This window comes from Corylus avellana, chromosome 2 (genome assembly GCF_965113065.1).
Source record: "Corylus avellana chromosome 2, dhCorAvel1.hap1.2, whole genome shotgun sequence".
NCBI classification, from domain to species: Eukaryota; Viridiplantae; Streptophyta; class Magnoliopsida; order Fagales; family Betulaceae; genus Corylus; species Corylus avellana.
In genome coordinates, this window is record NC_142491.1 from 39968931 (window position 1) to 39989992 (window position 21062).

General features: G+C 38.4%; 3 protein-coding genes and 1 pseudogene across 5 annotated transcripts; 2 read left to right on the plus strand and 2 right to left on the minus strand.

The window, feature by feature from the left end:
* Positions 1-286: 286 nt before the first annotated feature.
* Positions 287-1162, minus strand: LOC132176143 (putative protein phosphatase 2C 55 pseudogene; annotated as a pseudogene).
* Positions 1163-2379: 1217 nt separating this feature from the next.
* LOC132161590 (uncharacterized) lies at positions 2380-6271 on the plus strand. Of its 3 annotated transcripts, XR_009438161.2 has the most exons (6): positions 2380-2537; positions 3396-4632; positions 4761-5029; positions 5141-5184; positions 5419-5860; positions 5990-6271. XR_009438161.2 is itself a non-coding variant. In XM_059571755.2 (4 exons), the coding sequence occupies exons 2-3, from the start codon at positions 3505-3507 to the stop codon at positions 4992-4994; spliced, it is 1362 nt and encodes a 453-aa protein (XP_059427738.2). In that variant the 5' UTR covers positions 2380-2537; positions 3396-3504; the 3' UTR covers positions 4995-5029; positions 5141-5346. The 3 variants fall into 3 exon arrangements, 2 of the variants coding, with proteins under 2 accessions (XP_059427738.2, XP_059427730.2); XM_059571755.2 differs by lacking the exons at positions 5419-5860; positions 5990-6271 and having other exon boundaries at positions 5141-5346; XM_059571747.2 differs by lacking the exons at positions 5419-5860; positions 5990-6271 and having other exon boundaries at positions 4761-5024; positions 5141-5346.
* A 252-nt stretch (positions 6272-6523) lies between these two features.
* LOC132177428 (DEAD-box ATP-dependent RNA helicase 40) lies at positions 6524-13625 on the minus strand. Its single transcript, XM_059589748.2, has 8 exons — positions 13389-13625; positions 11437-12715; positions 10662-10886; positions 10136-10204; positions 9331-9600; positions 8874-9224; positions 8346-8623; positions 6524-8173 (listed from the first exon to the last, which is right to left on the minus strand). Exons 2-8 carry the CDS (start codon positions 12700-12702, stop codon positions 7015-7017), a joined length of 3618 nt encoding a protein of 1205 aa, XP_059445731.2. The 5' UTR covers positions 12703-12715; positions 13389-13625; the 3' UTR covers positions 6524-7014.
* A 2926-nt stretch (positions 13626-16551) lies between these two features.
* Positions 16552-20922, plus strand: LOC132191988 (uncharacterized). Its single transcript, XM_059607161.2, has 6 exons — positions 16552-16774; positions 18538-18919; positions 19437-19633; positions 19724-19865; positions 19959-20118; positions 20534-20922. Exons 1-6 carry the CDS (start codon positions 16704-16706, stop codon positions 20554-20556), a joined length of 975 nt encoding a protein of 324 aa, XP_059463144.2. The 5' UTR covers positions 16552-16703; the 3' UTR covers positions 20557-20922.
* The last annotated feature ends 140 nt before the right edge of the window (positions 20923-21062 follow it).

Below are 21062 nucleotides of genomic sequence, written 5' to 3' on the forward strand. Positions count from 1 at the left end.
TTAAATTTGAAAGTCGGTCCAACAATGGTCCAAACAGCTCGTAAGGATCTTTGTTAATTTTTAAATTTTCTTTTTTTAATCTTATGGTTGACTCTTTTTCATATAAGAATAATAAAATTGTATCACGTGCATTCAAAGACTTTGTAAATAAAAATTAAATAAAAAAGAAGAGAGAACAGCAAAAGGTTATATGAAAAGTAAATATAATTTGTAGTAATTAAGAATTTGCTAGCAAAGTGAATAACAAGTACTGAATAAATGACAAAAAAGAAAACCTATACATATACTAATTTTGTGGTACAATACGCGCAACCACAACCGTAATATCATCGATCTTCCCCCCGACATGCTTCTTGTTTGCCAACTCAGCCGCTCTTGCGAATGGGCTGTAACAAAATTTGTCCTGCGAGTTATACAACGCTTTTACCGCAATGGCGTAAGCCAAATGCCAAGGGTCTTCAGTACCCTCCAAAGTTTCCTGCTTCAGAAAATCCTCAATTTCTGCTGGGTACACATTGTCTAAAAGCCCATCGGTGCCGAGAACTATGATGTCTCCGGAGACGACCGGGACTGTTTCATCTGTAGCTGAACTTGGCCGATCACTCGACTTGCTGTTTCCCAGCTGAAACGGACAATTGAAGTAATGTTGCTGTATCGGCGACTGATGCACAAGAGTATTGTCCCTGAAAACCATAAATCCGCTGTCTCCCACGTTGGCACAATGCAAGATATTGCCCTTGAGGACCGCAATGCAAGCCGTGGATGAACCTTCGGCCTCGGTATTCAAGAAAGCTTCGGTTAAAACCGCCTTCGGATCCACGGCTCCATCGGGTTGTCGATGAACCGCCACGAAAGCATTATACATGAGTTCTCGCGCGTAGTCGCCGGCGTCGACGCCCTTTCCAGCCCAACCGCCGACACCATCGGCCAAGCCGATGGTCTGCGTCTCCTCACAAAGAAAGTAAGCGTCCTCGCCTATAGGCTTCAGCGGGTTGTCTTTGGGTAAGTAGAACGCACCGCAAACCATCTTCAAACTTTCTTCGGGGACTTCTGCTCCGTCGCTCTTCGACGGAGTAGTCTCCGCCAGTTTTCCTTCAAGCCGCCCCCATTTTTTGGGGCGGGATGAATGCTTTCCTTCAAGCCTTCGCTTCTTGATGATCATCGTGGGATGAAACAGAGAAACAAAAAAACAGGAGAGAAGAAAACAAATGAATTCTTTAAGATTCTTGGAAATTTGGAAGAGCTCCTGGAATGAGTGAATATTGCTTAATTTACTCGTGTTTTATACTGGAGTGACCAAATGTCTCCGAAGTCCGAATTGCAAAGAGAATTTCTGACGGATCCGGGCCTTGCGGAATCAGGTCCACCCGGGTCTCATCTGTCATATATATGGTCACGCCACGTGGGCTTCATCGTATGGATTCCGAATTTTATTTTATTTTTGAGATAATTTTGCTTTACACTTCGAATTATCATAGAAGACTATCGCAAAATTTAAAATTTTTCAATTTAAACTTTGAATATTTAAACCATTTTGGTTAGATTTTAAAAGTTAAAAGTGAGACAATAACATTTATACTCTTGATTTTTTTATAAAATTTTAAATTAACCCTTAATTCCAAATAAACAAATTAAAAAAAGGGTCATCCAAGGTCTAGCCTTGTGATCCGTAGGTCAGGCTAGACCCACGGCTAGTGAGACCCACAAGTCTTTTTTTTTTTTTTTAAAACAAAAAAAAAAGAGAACTTTATTTTAGACTTCTGAGTTACCACGCAATTTGACAAGTTCCCGAACTTTAAAACCTTTCAATTTGAACTCATGATGCAGTCAATTTGAACCCCTCCATCGGATCTTAAACGTTAAAAGTGAGACAATAACGTTTATACCCTTGACTTTTTTTTATAAATTTCAAATTTACCCTTAATTTTAAATTAAAAATTTTATATATATATATATATATAATCACAAGGTGACCAGGTTGGGCGACCTTGTGACTCTTTTTTTTCATATATTTTTTTTAATAAAATGAAAATTAAATGGTAATTTTATATTTTTAGGGGTTTTAACTGTAAAAATTGATAGAAGGGGTAAATCGACTGTAATTAAAAGTTCAGAGATTTAAATTAAGAGGTTTTGAAATTCAGGGGCTTATCAAATCGCATGGTAATTCAAAGGTCTAAAGTGAAATTACAAGAAAAAGAAAAGAAAATCTCGAATATTTTGACATTTTTAGGTATTACCTTAGAATTAAAGGGCCAAATCAGTAAATCTGACATAAAAATTTAAATTAACTGCGATCGAAAGTTAAAACGTACAAATGAAGAGGTTTTCAACTTTGGTTGTAATTGAAGTCGCCCATTATTTTTTTGGAAACACGTTCATAAAAAAGAACAAAGAAACCATCAACGCAGGGATTGTGAGCACCGCCGCAGGACTGGGAACCGGGAGAAGTCTCCGAACGCTACCACAAAGAAGGACGAGAAAGCCGTCAACGCGGCTCGCGGAACCGGCGCCGACATCGAAACCATCAGAAAAAGGTATTCCTTTGGCTTCTAGGAAAATGCGAGAAGCAAGTACTTGACAATTTTCTCATTCCTTTTGGCTTAGACTGTGGCCTGTGATTTTTTTTCGCAGATCATAAAGATTCATTTTTCTATCAAATAGGGACGTAGGAATTTGTAATTGATTGACATTGTTTTTAACCTTCAGTTTCTACGTTCTGTTTGGCTTCTTGGAAAATGTTTGTTTGTTAACTGCATGTTTTCTTATATATAATGAATACTCTTAGTTCTTATTTTGGGTGATATTCATCACAAGACTTGAAGACTGGTCTATTTCCCACTTTGTTCCTTCTTGTGGCACTACTGTGCAAATACTAGAGTAATTAAAACAAAGTGCACTTGGGGGAATGAATATGGATAGTGATGATTGTGATCACCTATTAATGCCGCAAACACAACATTTTAGCTATTTCGTATTTCGTATTTTGTTTGATTCATTGCTCAACTAGGAACTTGCTGTAGAAATTCCAAGAGATGTAACCAAGATGGGCGGTAGAATCCATTCTAAGAAGGTGATGTGAATATACTTTAATTTGGTGCAGGAGAAGATGTTGCGCATTTGGTGGGCCTCAGTCGGCCTCAATCAGACTTGGTATTTTTGGATCCATGATGCTTTGCCAAGTTCTATATGAAATCATGCGTCCAAGATTGTTAAGAATTTAAAAATGTATGTTTGAGCTATGGATTTGATTAATTATGTAGTTTTCACTTAGCATAGACATATGTTTGGATATATTTGGGTTATGGATTCCGCTTATTTTGTAGTTTAGATAGAAATAGTACTGTGTAACAATATATATTTTATGAGATGTTACTTTTCTGTAACTATGACAGTGGATTGCCCTCTTTCTCCTTCGAAAACCCCCAGTGTGTGCATCATCATCATCATCATCAATATTTGGAAAAGGGATTCTTTCTCTAGGACCTTCAAAAAATCCTCAAAATGTATCCATATGATGAAAAGACACTGAGAAATGAGGTTATCTATCTCCACTCTCTATGGCACCAAGGCCCCCCATCAGACCCCAACTCCAACTCCAACCCTAACCTCAACAACCCTAACCCTAGCCCCAGCTCCTCAAGAATCCCTTATGTTCCCAACCCCACACCATTCTATTACAGATCCTATTATCCGCTCTGTCACCAGCAAACGCCTAACCCAAATCCCACTCCCTATTATCCGCTTTGTCACCAGCAAACGCCTAACCCAAATCCCAGTTCCTATTATCCGCTTTGTCACCAGCAAATGCCTAACCCCAACCACAGATCCAATTATCCCCTCTATCATCCACAAACCACTATCTCAAACTCCAGACCAAAACCCTGCACTAGAAATTCTCTCAAACCCACCAATCCCACATATTTCAAGAAAGAAAACACCTCCACCACCACCACAAGGAAGAAGAGGCTCAGAGAGAAAAAGGTCAAGAAGAAGAAGAACAAGAACAAGATGTCACAGCCTGACCCACCACCGGATTTGGGTCCTGAATGGCCGTGCCCAGAACCCCTAGAGCCAGCTCTAGAAGCATCTGGTTGGCCTGCCCTGAAGCCCGTTTCGACCCCAAAAGATCAACCTTTGTCAGCCAATGAGCATGCCTATTTTGCTGCAATTCAATTACAGTACAAGGCAGCTGAAGTTTGCCGTAAATTTTTCACGAAAAGGGTTGATTTCAATGCCAATGAAGATGAAGATGAAGACGACAATGGAGATGATGAAGATGATGAAATGATGGAAGAGGGGTCTGATGAAAATGAAGAATCCAGGTTCTTTTTGCTGATGTTTGTGGAGGACAGTGAGTTGAGGAGTTACTTTGAGAAGAATTATGAAACTGGGGACTTTTGTTGTTTGGTTTGCCAAGGGATTGGGAAGAAGGCGTGGAAGAGATATAAGGGTTGTGTTGGTCTTGTTCAGCATTCATTTGCGATTTCGAAGACGAAGAGGAAGCGGGCTCATAGGGCTTTTGGGCAAGTTGTTTGTAAGGTTCTAGGTTGGGATTTTGATCGGTTTCCGACAATTGTATTGAAGGATGAGCCTCTCCGTCGCTCTTTGGCAAAATCAGTCGAGTTACAGGTGATGTAACTCTTTATTTTCTTGTTTCTTTTTTGTGTCATTTAGAAGAAAAAAAATTCTATGTAAATTGGCTTGTGTTTTTGTTGTCAGTAATAGTAATTTTGGGTTTTGTGTGATGAGAATTGCAGGGTGACCCTGAGGGAAATAATGATGATAATAAGGATGATTCTAGTGTTATTAAGGAAAATGTAGTTTCTGCGAATGATGGTAGTGGTGAAAATGCAGTCTCTATCAATGGTAGTAGTGAAAATGCAGCTTCTGTTGATGAAAATAATGGTGAAAATGCAGTTTATGTCAATGCTAGTATTGGTGAACATGTAGTCTCTGTCAGTGGTGATAATGGTGATGATAAAGAGGTTTGACATGTTCATCAGGATAGTTGATTACTGCAGGTGAGGTTAGTTACACATACGAATTTAGCTTATTTGTTGTTTGGGACTGTGGGATTGGGATGGGTCTAGTCATGTGATATGCATGTTAACTATCTTTTGATTGTTTTGATTTGCAGTTCTTTGAAGGAAGATGGCATTAGTGAACACGTTGAAAATCTGTGTATGTGGAGATCTAAAGCTGTATTTTGTTACTTTATTATACTTTTTTATATTTCTTGGTATGATTTTGTTGATGGCAAGTTCATTTTTCCTCCGGTGAAAAACTCGCTGCTTAAATTGCAGTTCCCCAAAATCATATTTCCAAAATAAATTAGTTTCTTAAGGATTTTGTGCAAATTAAGTAAATAAATAAGAAAAACACAACTGTTGTATAATGAGCAATTTCCCCCTGTAGGGCTGCATCCTAGGAAAGTTATTCTTGTACAGATTTTCACATTTAGTATGGGCAATGGTGCCTCAGGCAGTAACAAAGACAATGACGACAATGAGGATGAAGATGATTTATGGATGAAGATGGTTTGAGGGTGACAATGATGAGGCATGTGAAGAATTCAAGTTCTTGAGAGTGTTTACAGAGACAGTGAATTGAGAAATGTGAAGGTGGGGAAGTTTTGTTTGGGTTGTAGTGTGATGGAGAATAAGGCATGGTAACTGTTTTGTTGGGCTCCCTCACATTCAACTGCAATATTGAATAGAAGAAGTGGGCTCATAGGGTTCATAGGCAGGTTAATTGCAAGGTTTTAGGTTAGCGTATTGATTGGCTTCCAATAATTGTGTCACTGGGCAGACATTTTGGGTGTATTCTTGGCAAAGACTGATGAGTTGCAGTGTTGCAGGTAATTGTTCGTTTGTGTGATACCTATATAAAATTCAGTTATTTTTGAAATCTGTAAATTACCCTAAGATGAACATTATAGGGTAAGCTGGAGGCAAATGCTGATTTTGATTTAAATGTTTTTTTAAAGGAATGCAGAGTCTGTGAATGATGATAGTGAGAATCGTGAGATAGTTCCAAAGGAGGATTCTGATCAGAATACTGGTGATGAGTAATTAAGTGGTGAGATATAGAGCATACAGACAATTTGGTTTGTGGTGCTGAATGGTATTTTAAGGGGATAAAAACCAGAAAGGAGAAAGAGGAAGGGAGAAGGAAGAGGATGTCCCCTCTCCAAGTCACTCACGGGGAGCGGGGGAGTGACAGGATTCTCACAGGGGATGGAAGTTCATTTCAGAAATTGGTTTTTTGATGGGGAAAACTTTTGAGGTGATAAAGAGGATAATTGAACGATGTATAACATTACTTTTGCTGAGACCCGTGAGAACCATCACTATCATCCTCGTCGCAATTGCCAACAAATTTCATTTTAGGTTGTAGTGTAGATGGGACAATAAAATCGTCGTGTAGAATTTGCATAGAGCTGCTAAAAAATATAGATTATAAATATTCAACAAAATTCCAGTATAAGAGGCAGAGAGAGAGAGAGAGAGAGAGAGAGTACTAATTTCAAAATATAAATTTTTAAAAATATAATAATTCATAAGACATTGTCAAGTAATTGTGTTCACATGGAAAAGATTACAAAGGCAGGAACCACATCGTCCATCCCAAATTCCCACCTAGAACACTAACATCACAATAAAAACCCTTTCCCGTACCAAATTTTAACCACCACTGGATTAGAAATAGCAAGTCCTCCTATCAGTGAAAAATGAGTTTGAGGAGTTACAATACGATTCAATTTCCAGAAAGAACCCTCAATTATCCTAAAACAACTATTACCACCGGAAGCAGCAGCAGGCCAGCTTGTCCACAACGATCACATATTACAAATTTCAATCACATTCGACCCAACCTCAACTTGCTGTCAACAAAATCATCATAGGAAGCCAGTCTCGACTAAAATTGAGAGGTCAACTGAGCCACTTAATAACACAAACCACAAATCACCCTCGCTAACAAGAAAAAATAAACAGAAATGCATTCCAGACTTTAAGGTTCGGTAGCTGATTGATGGCAAGAGTCTATGCCATCCTCTGGCTCGGTACGTTCAACCACTGGTGGCTGTGCAATCAAATTAGCTCCAGGAGATCCATTATCACGTGTGCCTGGGGACATAGGAGACATCCCTGATTCAGGAGCAGCCTCAAATTCAGGCACTGTGGTATCTGGTTTATCAGAGAATCTTTGTGGCCTCTCATATTCAGGCACAGTGGTATCTGGCTTATCAGAGAATCTTTGTGGCCTCTCATATCCAGGCACAGCGGTATCTGGTTTATCAGAGAATCGTTGTGGCCTCTCATATTTGTCATAGCTGCGGCTACGGCTGTGGCTAGGGCTGCGGCTAGGGCTGCGACTGTAGCTACCACCACGGCCGCGAGACCGGCTTCGGCTATGAGTACGACCCCTGCTCCAGCTCCTACTCCTGCTTCGGCTACGGCTGCGGCTACGGCTGCGGCTGCGGCTGCGACTGCGGCTGCGGCTGCCGCTATAACCCCACGTTCGAACTCTTTCAGGGCTACGACTGTAACTTCTACCCCTACTCCTATCAGAAACGTCTCTTCTGTTGTCAAATCTTCCCCGTCCACGACCACGTCCACGGCCATCCATATTGTTGTATCGATCATATGGGCCACGATCATTCCTGCCCCGACCAACATGACTACCACCAGGACCACCAAATCCTCGTCCCCTATTGCTGCGACCAGGAAAGAAATCACTTTTCCCACCATGTCCACTAATGGCACCATCTCTCATGCCTCCACGTCCACCAAAATTGCCACCCCTCATGCCTCCACGTCCACCAAACCCACCATCCCTCATGCCACCCCGGCCACCAAATCCGCCATCCCTCATGCCACCACGGCCAGCAGAATCATACCGACCATAACCACCACCGCTACTAATAGAATCAAAATGGCTAACCCGATCCTTGCCAAAACTCGGTGCACCACGTACAGCCATCTCTCGCACCTCTGGTGGCACTTGCTGGTTAGCTCCTTCCAGAACTTTGACCAGATCAGCTGCGTATTTCCAGTCCTGCTCAGAGAAAAAAGTATATGAAACACCAGTTGCGCCAGCTCTCCCAGTTCTTCCGATTCGGTGGACATAGTCCTCAACCCCAGTAGGGAAATCATAGTTGATCACCACCCTGTAACACGAAGGCATAAAAGAATGAGTATGATGTGAAGGATGCTAAATAACTAGACAATAGTATTAAACTCATTCATAATCTGAAACTTATGAGATTCATGATCCTGGTCCTAAAGCAGTGAGTGTTGTCACCTTATCACACAAGTTAAAATGCAAAGACAAGAGCTAACCTTATATCTTTGATGTCAAGCCCACGGGCAGCAACATCAGTGGCAACCAATATAGGAGACTTTCCACTCCGGAACTGATTTAAAACCGAGTCTCTCTCACCCTGAGACTTGTCTCCATGAATTGCAGCAGCCGCAAAGCTACGTCCAATACTGTGTGCAAGCTGATCACACAACCTCTTTGTGGAGCAGAAAATAATGACCTTTGAACCTCGTTCTTGGGCTCTAAGGATCTGCTCCAAGCGCCTCTGCTTCTCCATTTGTGGGACTACTTCAACATACTGCAAGTTCAGAGAAAAAAACAAATCTCATTTTGTTTAAATAATGGATGATATCATAGAAAATATTCATAATGCAACCGAATTAGCTTCAAGATGTGGGTGTAAAATCCAATAACTCATGAATAAGATGGCCAGACTGATATAAGGATGATGCAACTTTCACATATACAGACCACATTGAGATACAGAACTATCATTTTCTACGTTGCATTTGTATGACAGTGGCAAAGGTGTGCTAGTCCAAAGGTACCTGTGTGATAGCCTTGTTTGCAGAAAGCTCATCAACACTGCCAATGTTAACCTGAACAGGATTAACAAGAAGATCACTTGCTATTTTTCTTACTTCTTTGGGCCACGTTGCTGTGTACATAAGAGTTTGTCTGTGTGGGGGTATCTCATTAACAATCTTACGAATTTGAGGTTCAAAACCCATGTCAAGCATTCGATCAGCCTCATCAAGTACAAGAAGTGAAACTTGTCTAAAGTCAATCTTCTTCATCTCAAGGATGTCATTGAGTCGACCAGGAGTTGCCACAACAATATCTGCCCCTCGATCTAATTCTTTTAGCTGTGGACCCTTTGGAGCACCACCATATAAGCACTGAATCAAACAAATTGAGTCAAATTCGTGAATCAAAACTCTAAAGCAAACAAGACAATGACCGAATTGTACAGCAAGGAAAATAGATGAGCACTTAAGAACCCACCGTGCAAGAGACTCCCGATGATCGGCCAAATTTCAAGACCTCATCTTGTATTTGAGTAGCAAGTTCCCGGGTTGGAGCCACAACCAACACTGTTGGGCCATTCTGAGGGTTATTACGGCAATGTCTAAGAAGAATGAAGGCAGGGACCAAATAGCCCAATGTTTTCCCAGAACCTGTCTTTGCAATTGCCACTATGTCCCTGCTTTGCAGGGCAATTGGCCATGTCTGCGCCTGAATTGGTGTGGGAGACGTGAAACCAGCAGAATATATCTAAGAGAAGAACATAGATGCAGGTATCAGCCCCAAGAAAATCTAAACATATCGGACACATGACAAGTAAAAAATGAAGTTTTCAATAGCATATCACAAGAGAGTGAGATATAACTAAAGAAAAAAAAAACCCATGGGTGTACGGTTGCTTACAGAAGCAACTCGAAGCAACAAAAGAGGGCAATAAAGACATAACAGGCGGAGCCCATAAGCAAGAAATGCCAGTCACATTAGGTGTGATTTGGATGAAGGGCCAACCACCCTTCTAGAAGATGCCCAAGAAAGGCTCCAACTGTCCATTTTGCAGCCTCCAAAAATCAGGATAGTTGTTGCAAGTGTAAGTGTGCCAATAGCAGCGCAGCGTACGACATATGCTCCTCCACCGGAGCAGATATCGCACCTGCGACAAGTGAGAATTTATGAGTTTAAAAATAACAAAGATAGTAATAATAACTACACAAGGAATGGAATGTGTCCATATTTTGTTTTATAATCCTAAGACAGAACACAAGATCATGGCACAGGTAAAGCTTACCTCTCTCAATAGCTCTGGAGGGAAACCAGTGGCTTCAAACGTCATGAATGGTGCTGGAACATTGTCACCCTATTCATTTTAATACATATATCGAGGTCAAAAACAATTCAATTACCGAACATGCCAACTCCAAAAGAAATACAACCATTTCATTTGCAACTTCTTATTCATATGAGCAATTGGTATGATCTGCTTTATAATTTGTTCTAACAAAAAATTACACTCCTCGGTATCAGACACTCAGCCAAAACAAATTCAATTAAAAGAAAACACGCCAACTCCAAAAGATATATAAGCATTTCATTTGCAAATTCTTATTCATATGAGTAATTGGTATGATCTGCTTTATAGTTTGTTATACAAAATTACATTCCTCGGTATCAGACACTCAGCCAAAACATTTCTTGGGAATCCCACTTCTCTTCTTAACATATATTTGATCTGTCTAGGAATGAAGCATTTGAAAAGGCATTCTCATGTTCACATAAACACCACTAGCAATAATCAAGCAAGCTAAAATACTGACCGTTGCTGTAACTTCGTGCTGCTGACGGTATGCTGCAACAGGTGAGAGACTAGTCACATCTGTCGATCCCATATAAGGAGGTCTCATTAAAGCATTACTTGAGAGTGGTGGACCACTTGTTGCTTGACTATATATGTTATGCATGGCATGCCCTGTGACAGCATTCGGTACACTGGTACGACCAGGCATGGCATTATGAAATGGGACACCACCGATCCTCTTCTCCTGCAACGAAATAGCACAATCATTATTATCGGTCCCACACATTTTGAGAAGAAAATGGTATGTATTCCAGATAAAACATATATCATTCATCAATTAGTACAAGGGGAAAAAAATAAAAAGAACAAAAGGATATGAAACGATCATTTTATATCTGAAGTACTGCCTCTACTTCTATTATTCAGGTTGGTAAACAAAAATAATATATATCTCCTTAGTGTTATACCCCCTAAGTTTACCTTGGCAGTTGAAACATGTATATACAAAAATAGATATACAGAGGACACCAAACTTTTGTTTCTAGTATAGACATCTAAAGGCATCTATCTTATAAAGGTGATCCATGTTGGCTTATTGCGTGCATTAGTGTCTTGAGAATGTATGTCTTCCGGTCCTTTGACACCAATTGCATTTACAAATCTAATAAATCTAGAATTCCCAAATAGAAGATTGTCATCAATTGTATATCAACCACCATAAGTTATGTTCAAGTAATTAAGTTAATGGAGTGCAAACCTCATTCAAAATTGATGGAAAATTAGTTAAAAGATACCTGATGATTTCTTGCCATGGGTATCACTGCAAGCTTGGGATCCTGGGGATTCATTGGCCCTTCCTTGTTAACATTAAAGTAATATTCATTTCCAATTCTACCATGTACGCTATCCTCATGCCCCATATTTGATCCAACAGGAGGCACATTAGACTGCTGACTATGCATCATTGGGCCCATCTGATTTTGAAACCTAGGACCATGTTGCAGGTGAACCAAATCAATCCTTGTTTGCTGCATTTGACCCATGGAGGGAGAATGTTGCACATTCCCTGAAGAACCACCATACTGTTGGGATTGACCTGAATGAGCACCCATTTGTGGCATCTGAACCGAGTTGCTACCAGCAGGAAGGTTCTGAACAGATGAGGTGCCAGTTTGCTGGAAATGGGATGGAGAAAGTCCAATTTGGTTTCCGTTTTGAAAATCAATTTCTTCCCTATTTGGGAATGCCACCTTATACTCCTGTTGATTTGAAAATGGCTGCCCTCGTGCACCATGCTGGGTCTGCTGCTGTGAACTTTGCTGCCCCTGTGGAAGCATGCTTTGCTGATACGCCATGTATTGCAGCTGCTGATGTGTAAATTGATGTGCTTGTGGTTGTGACACATGCGAACCTTGATGCTGGGGTGTTTGTGGCCCCAGCTGCTGGGGCATTTGTTGAATGGTTTGCTGTGGGATTTGCTGCCCTGGCTGCTGCAGCACATGCTGGACTGACTGCTGAGGCATGTGCTGAATAGGCTGCTGACCATGATATTGCAACATTTGCTGCATGTATTGCTGTGGCTGTGACAGTGTCGGTTGCCCCTGCTGTTGCATGGGCTGTCCCAATTGTGAACTCTGTTGTGGTCCACCTTGTGCCATTTGAGAGCCCTGATGATGAGAAACCTGTGCCACCATTGAACTTTGTTGTTGTGCCATTACTTGTCTGTGCTGTTGAGATAACTGGTTCGCTTGTTGCCCCTGCTGTTGTGGGGCTTGTGTTATCTGCTGCCCAACCTGAGCCACCACGCCACTTGGTTGCATTGATTGGGCCACTGGTATTGAAGCCAACATGGGCGTAGAAGCAGCCGGAGGCTGGCCAGTTGGCAATGGCGGAGGCAAAGAGGCTGGCTTTTCATATTGGGTAACATTGGTTTCAGGATTCCAGTAGTACAACACACCTGTGCTCCCATCAATCAAACCCTTCCATGGTGTCGGAAGGGAGGGATCGTCAGGTGCATACCGGGGACCAAGGGAAGCTGGAGCAGACTCAGCTGTAGCCATGCCTAATACTTACCTACAACCAGATGAAACAATCACATAAAACAGAAAAATAAAAAACTCCATACCCTTTATTCAACTCAACAATACGAACAATTAAACATCTTTCTTGAACCCATTGACACAAAACCCAAGTGAAGCTAAGAAAAAACACGATATTATCAAACATATTCCTTGCTCAAAATAATTGTTCTTTTATCTTTATGTATATAAAAAATTACAATCTTATACAAAATATCAATACAATTTTCTGAAGAAAATCTAAACTCCGCTCAGCCAATCCAACTAATGTTAAGTATTGCATGTCTAGATGCCCCAAAAGATAAATCTCAATATTCAAAGATTTCTCAAAAAAATACCGAAATAACATCTTAACAATAGAACCTAGAAGAAAAATGCCATTACACACTACCTTAACCAATAAGGCCGCGCCCAGCGATTGAACCAATGAGTTTGAGAAAAAACGAAAATTACAATTTAAAAAAATAAAATAAAAAATAGCTACTTATTGATGATAAACCCTAGAAAACAAGAACACCCAAGGCAAAGATATAACAGATAGGTCATTTGAAAAACGCCAAAACATTGATTGTACAAGGCCCAGAAAACACCAAAAAGGGGGAAAGAAAAAAAAAAAAAAAAACTATAATCGATAAATAAGATAAGCAGAGCTCGTTGAAATTACATACCTAGATGAAGAAATTGTAAGTTTCAATTGGAAAATTTTATTTTTCTGTGCTCCGTGAAGAGCGACAGAATGTAAACCCTAGAATCGAAAACCTTCTTCTAGTCCCGCGTGAGACTCGGACTAGAATTGGAGAATGTTAAAAGTGAACAGATTTTCTCAGGAAAGAAAGCTTGAGAGCATTTCGATGTTAGGGTTAAGGAGAAATTATCGCCTGGACCGGTAGTCCAGGCTGCGCGATGAGCCGTCTAAATATAGTGGTAGTTTCTTTCGCTACTATTTTCGCCGTGTACTTTTATACACCGTTCGATTTTAGATCAGGGATATGATCTCTTGGGCCTAGTTAAATAGGATCCACATTTTCTTGAATTCGTGAGATAAACACCATAGAGCTCTTAATATGTAATTTGAGGCTGTAATTCAAAAAAACAAAATATTTTGAGATGAGTTGCAAAAAAAAAAAAAAAAAAAAAAACAAAGAAAAAAAACTTCGGTGAGTATGAGAGCCTGTTTGGGACTGCGTTTGAAAAATAAAGTTTTTAAGTCAAAAAAGTGATTTTGGGGCAAAAACTTCATTTTTAAGCTTTTGCCAAAAGTGTGTTTTGGCCATTTGTATATTTTTTAACATTTAAAAACGCTTTTAATTTTTTTACCAAACGCGTACATTTTTTTTAAACAGATTTTTTGAGTGTTAAAAGTACTTTTAGACCTCTCAAATACAATCTCAAACAGCCCTGAGTCATAAAAAAGTACTACTTATTTAGAGATGACTTTAAGAATTTCTACTAGCAATATTCCTTTAGGAATTTCCAATACTTTTTTTTCTTTTTTCTTTTTTTTTGTTAGAGGGAATTTCTAATACTTTTAAACTTTTGATTATATTCCAAGTTGAGCATAACTTTCTTATACACATGATTCCTTGAGAACCTCTACTAATCTACTTTAACCAAATAAATCACAAAAAATGAAGATAGTAATTTTTTTTTTTTATTTAATAAAGTGGACAATTTTGATTGGTTGATGTATTAATATGTTATTTTTATAATGAGAAAAAAACTTATTATGCAAAATAATTGTAAGGAGCATATATATTCTATTATAATATATCAATTTTTATGAGTTTGGTTTTTCATATATCTTCCTGCCGATTTGGGCTTGTAATATTTTATCTGGTCCATCACCTAAGTATCAAATGCTTCGGCTTTCAACTTATACGGAAAACCATCTATAGATGATTGTTAAGGGGTTGAAGGGACATGGGAGAGAATTGACGGCCCTGGTTGATTACAGGTAAGTCACGGGAAGGTAGACCCAAAAGGTTGGCAAGTAGGTTGCAAAAGAAATATCTCGAGCATCTACTGGAACAGAGATATTACTATGGTGACGTGGGCCGATATCTTTCCTTGTTGTATTTTTTAGAGTAATTATAGACTTTTATATCCGACGTAAAATTAAAAATAATTATTTGATTTGTAATTTTTTTTTATAATGATTAATTTTTTATTTCCATGTTATTTAATTGTATTGCAGTCGTTAGGGTGTTCAAGCGGGTGGGTCAACCTATAACCGATTATAACCACAAATCACCACTAATCGATTTGGTAGTCGGTTATTAAAAACCGCTAACCGACTATGCCCGTTGTGGTTTGCAGTTTTAGGGGTAGGAAAAAACAGCCTTTATTTATATATAATAATATAAATATATATATTAATAAATATAAATATTTATTATATTTATATTTGCTTTGCTTTCATTTGGTTTATATTTTGTAATATGTATCTAGATTTAGGATTTGTCTTTTAATTTTTTCATTTGAATTTGGATTAATGGATCTGGGCTATGTTTTTTTAGCCATCTTTTGGGCTAGAATTTATTTGGCCATTTTTTTCATCTTTTTTGGAACATTTTGGCCTTAAATCCTTAAAATAAGACCAAAAAATAACAAATTAAAGGCCCTAAACACTTAAAAATCCCAAAAGCCCATTTATTTTTTTTAAAAAAGGTTATTAGATTGAATAACCGCTAACCGTCAAGTATAAAACAACCAATAACCACCTAGGTGGTTGCGGTTATAGCCAATAACCGATGATTATAACCATTTGAACACCAGTTGTAAAATAATTTAATAAATAACATTACTTTCTTTTTCATTTGTTTTTTGAGTTAGGCCGAATATCATTTTTAGCAAGAAAAATGCCATATACTTAATACTATATTCACATATTATGGGCTCATGAGGCCATGTATATAAACTCTTGATTTTTTTTTTTTTAACAAGAGTGAACTCAAGGGCCAATGGACATTACCACAATAACCCAATAAAATGATGGTGAGATATGGATGTAGTATATAACATTACTTTTTTAGCAATGAGTAAGACTATTTATAAGATTTTTGTGATTACATTAAAAAATATAGCTTTTGACTATAAAAAAAGTTTGAAATAATTTTTTTTGAAGGAAAAAAAAAAAAAAACTAATTTTCAAGCTTCATAAAAAATGCAGTGTTTTTTTTTTTTTTTTTGTGAAAAAGTCTTTTTTTTTTTTTTTTTTTGTTCCCTTTAAGTTTTTACCAAATGAACCTCTTTTGTTTGGCACATCTTCTTAATTACTAAAAACATATTTTTAGTTATTTAACACAATCCTAAATAGACTCTTATACAGATTCGGATTTGGTTCAGTTATAGTTGGATTGAAACTAAAAACGTTGAAAAATTTAAGTTTTCAAATTGTAGGCAGTAGAGTGTTTTTAATAAATTGAAAACGTAGAAAAATTTGAATTTTCAAATTATAGGCAATACAGTGTTTTTAAAAGAAGTAGGATTTTAAAGTCCAAATTGTAATTTTACCAAATATTTTTGGTACGGCTGTTTATTCTGAAAAAAAATAAAAAAATAAAAATTAAAGTTTGCCTTGAAATCTTGAACATTTCACAATTTTCACTCATTTTTATATTCATCAAGACTTTCCAAAACGTTCACGATCAGTAGGCAAAGGCAAGTAGCTGTTTTGGGCTCCACATATGAAGCCCAATATGGGAACTTCAGAGAAACATGGACCGCCATTAATTGGGCTTGGTCGAGCCAAACAAAATTCGCCGCCCTTGTACTAGGAAGTAGGAACCGTCCGTTGCTCGATGATCGCCCCCCTTTTTTAAAATTGAAGGCTTTGCTTCCTGCGCATTCGAAGACCGCTGGAACTTTCTGAAACGTTCTTTTCCATTAACAGCGACGGTGGCAGTGCCCAAGAGGTGCGAAAATCATTACTGTAAAGCCATTGCTGACGAAGTAGAGACCTTTGGGACACATACAAATCTGACATGGCTGTGGAAGCCGAGGCTGCAGCTGCTCCAGGATTGGCCCTTTCTGACACCGACATCAATTGGGACAGGTTGCTCTCTTTCTTTCTTTTTACCTGCTTTTGTTTTTGTTTTTCGTTTTTGGGTTCTGGGTACGACTCATTTTCTCTTGTTCTCAAAGTTTTGCACTTGATCATAGTTGGTTTTGCCATTATTTTGTTGTTTGTGTCGAGAACTTTACTGCATGGACCATTTGACTGTTGGATTTTTACTTATGATTGCCTTTTGGGGGTTTTAGTGGTGGAATAGCTTAATGGGATTTGGTGGAACTGGTGCCTAGTCTGCTACGGGGATTGCATTGCTGGAGGAAGAAGAGACCTGTTAGAATTCTTCCTTCTTTTGTGGCTAGCCGAATACGAGTGGGAGGAGGGCTGGCTAATTGGGCTTTTCTTTTCATCAGATTTAGGAGTAGCTTGGTTATTATTGTCATCTTAGGATCAGTATTTTATTATCATTGTTATTTCATTATCACCATGTAATTAAGTCTATTTAAAGTATCCATAGAATTAGTGAAAACATAAGAAAGATCCCGCGGCAAACAATCACAAGTCCGTAACATAATCATTAAGTATGCATCATTTATGTGTGTGTGGGCGTTTGTTATTGTGTTTTAAAGGGAAATAGTAGAGACAGAGAATGAAGGTGAAAATCCTCTCTGTGGTCTTGGAGAGTATACTGTGTCATATTTGTAATATGTTACATGATAAGATACAACAGCTGTGAATATTTGAACTACAAACAACTCTATCAACTACAAAGATCTAGATAACTCAGGAGACTTATTAGTTTGAGTTATCCCATGAGAATCGGTCTTCTCAGTTTTCTTATCCAAGTGATCATGTTTATGTTCAATATGTTTGATACTGACTTACTGAGCCTCCATTTTTTTCGGTTTAAAATATTTTTCAAAAAATGTATTTCATATTTTTTTCGTGTTTAGTGCTAAATTATTAGTGAAAAGAAAAGCTTTTCATAGTGAACGAAAAATTAGATTCCCAAAGAGACAGAAAATGGTTTACACGGAGTAAGGGACTGAAGGAAACACTTCAAATACGATCTTTTCTTGAACATTTTTAGCTGTTTTTGGTACTTTCCATGAACCATGAGGAAACGGTCTTATCACCACCACTAAGAGATGTTAGTTGTGTTGGTCCTGCTGAATTTGTGGCCTTCTAAGCAGAATAGTCATATCACTATTATTGGATTGTAGAATTCTTAAAGTGACCAGATTTTGGCGGCACTGTGCCTGCACTGGTCGTGTAGTTTTGTGGTAGGCGAGAATGTTGTAGTTTCTTGGTCTAAATCAGTTTGATCAGTTTTAGTTGTTGAAATAATTCAAGAATTCAATTGGGAATAGTGAAAGCCTCGACTTTTTTTTTTTTTGTTTTACAATTACTTTTCTCTCCAATTACTGATCGAAAAAAAAAAGAAAACTCTCCAATTAGACCCTCTCTTTAGTTCATGGAGGAAATTTCTGTGACTTGCACTATTTCCAATAAGCATGTTATGCGATGATAGCAACCGTAAGCAGGTATTTGTATGCAATTAAAACTGAACATTGAAGTCTGATTGCTGTAATTTGCCACTGTGCAATGAGTCTCCTACCTGCCCCCTAACAAAAAAATAAAGCTTGACAAAAACTCAGCCACTGCCTCCATTTATAGTGTGGTCCGTTAGAGTTTCCTTTTCAAACTAGTTTTATATTGCATGTCTTTTATATGTGGGAAGTATTTTGATGTGCTCAAAGTGGGTCTAGAACTAACACTTCTTAATAATCTTATTGGCCTTGATTTAGGTTGGACAAGACAAGGTTTCATATTATCGGGGCTATACTGTTTACAGCCCAAATATCCTTGTTACATCCTACAGCAGTTGTAAAGACTAGAATGCAAGTAGCTGGTTCTGGTCTCTCTCACATGCGTGGTATTTCAGTATTTAAACAGATATTGAAGATTGATGGTGTCCCTGGCATCTATCGAGGTTTTGGCACTTCTGCTATCGGATCGTTGCCTGGTAGGGTCTTGGCTTTGACATCACTTGAAGTATCAAAAAATATGATGTTAAAATACACTGAAGGTCTAGATATGGCTGAAGCAACACGAGTTGGCATTGCAAATGGAGTGGCAGGCATGTTCTCAAATTTAGTTTCTTGTGCGTACTATGTGCCTTTGGAGGTGGTGGGTAAACTTTTCTTTCCGACTTACACTTTCTTTTTTTCCCATATATTTCTTAATTTAGAGATGTGGAAAAGATATTTGGAAGGAAGAAAAGATGAGGAAGAAAAGGCTGGGCATCCCCGTAATCATTAGTGTATTTATTACTTGAATACAAAAGCAAGAGTCATTAAAACTTCAATGTCACAGTTGATAGATTTGTTTTCAGTTGTTTTAAACATTGTACATACAAATGAGAGAGCTGAAGAACTCTGTCCGCAAATGTAAAGCCCAATATGTTGTATGTTCTACCATTTTATGCATTGTTGCTTTAAAACTTTCTAGTCCAGACTGGGTTATAAAAACAAGTCTGTATGTAGTCTAGTTTTATATGTGGGATGAAAGACAAACTTACTTGTGGGTTTGGTAGTTAGAGGCCAGTGTATGGAATGAATTTCTTTGGGTAAGCATCTTGCATTATGCATAGTTTTCATATTCTTACCATCCGCCCGACTTATAATTGTAAGTGACGCAATCTCAGGTCGGCCAGAGACTAATGGTACAAGGGCTTCCTGGGACGACAGTCTGTAATGGACCATTTGATACTGTACGTAAAGTGATAAAGGCTGAAGGGTTCCGTGGTTTGTATAGAGGCTTTGGATTGACAGCTGTGACACAGTCCCCAGCAGCCGCACTTTGGTGGGGTGCATATGGAGCTGCCCAACATATGATTTGGAGGTGCATCTGAATGTTCTGGTGATCTATCATGTCCTATTACCGTTAAGAGTGTAGACTATTCTCTACTAAATACTTTTGTCATTACTTTAGAAGCTTGGACTACAGAGATGATATGGACAAAAAACCATCCCATATGGAGATGGTGACAGTTCAGGCAACAGCAGGAATGGTAGCTGGTGCTTGTTCATCAGTTATCACCACTCCCATTGACACTGTAAAGACACGACTGCAGGTAATCCTCTGTTTCTATTGCAACAGCTCCAAATGATAAATAAGTTTCTCTTTTATATAAGGACTAATAAAAATTATTTTGCTTACATGGAAGGTCATGGATAATTATGGTGTTGGAAGACCATCAGTACTCAAGACAACGAGGGCACTCCTTATGGAAGATGGATGGCGGGGCTTCTATAGAGGGTTTGGACCTCGATTCTTAAATATGTCACTCTATGGAACAACAATGATTGTTACCTATGAACTGATAAGTATGTCAGCCTCCCATTTCTCTCCTGAAAATGGTTAAATCTGACGTCTTACTGTTGTGGCACAGATTGAAACAAGATGCTTTGTTAAAATGTCCCTCAGTTAAAAAAAAAAGAAAAAAAATCCCTCTGTTTCATGCTTTATATCTACAACCTTGCCTGAGTTTTGATTCCAAGAAAAGGAATGGCTACTGCGTTCCTTCTTGTTTGTTTCTTTTCTTCTTCTTTCTCTCCCTTTTTTCAGAAGTATATGAAAAAAACCTGTGATTCTTATTTGCATGTCTGCCATTGTATCTTAATTTGGTTGTGGACAGTTCTTTGCTGTGCTATTTAGACTCTGGGTCAGCCCTTCTAATGACTAGAAATTCCATTTGATTACCAGCTAATCTGTGTTTCTCTTTCTCTCTACCTGTATCAGAGAGATTATCCGTGAGGCAATAATCAGATCTTGAGCTGGAGGATGTGCAAGTTGTCTTGTGTTAACCCTGATGATGTTGTTTGAACTGCAAGGAAGCCGATTCTGGCAAGTTTCCACTGCAAGTTATTCAAATTCTGAAACTGAGAAAATGGAGACGTCCCTTCAGGTTTTGTATGACACCATGGGAATGCTTGAAATGATTGCTTATTCTTCTCCAGTATGAGGTCATTGGATTGTAAATCATTGACCCAAAAAGAACATCGTGTTACTTGAAACGAATTTTGTAAGACCGCTGGTTATTGTCCATGAATAGAAGTACGATTCAGCCACTGAGATGGCCTCTCTCTCTCTCTCTCTCTCGTGGGTGGGGTGGTTGGCTAAGATAATTTTCTGTAACAATCGAAGACAAAAATAAAATAATAATTTTTTTAGGAATTCTTAATTACGGAATAAATTATATAAACAATATTTCTTAAAAAGAGACTCCTATCTTGACTTAAAAATTTCAGAATTAGTAAAACAAATCAAA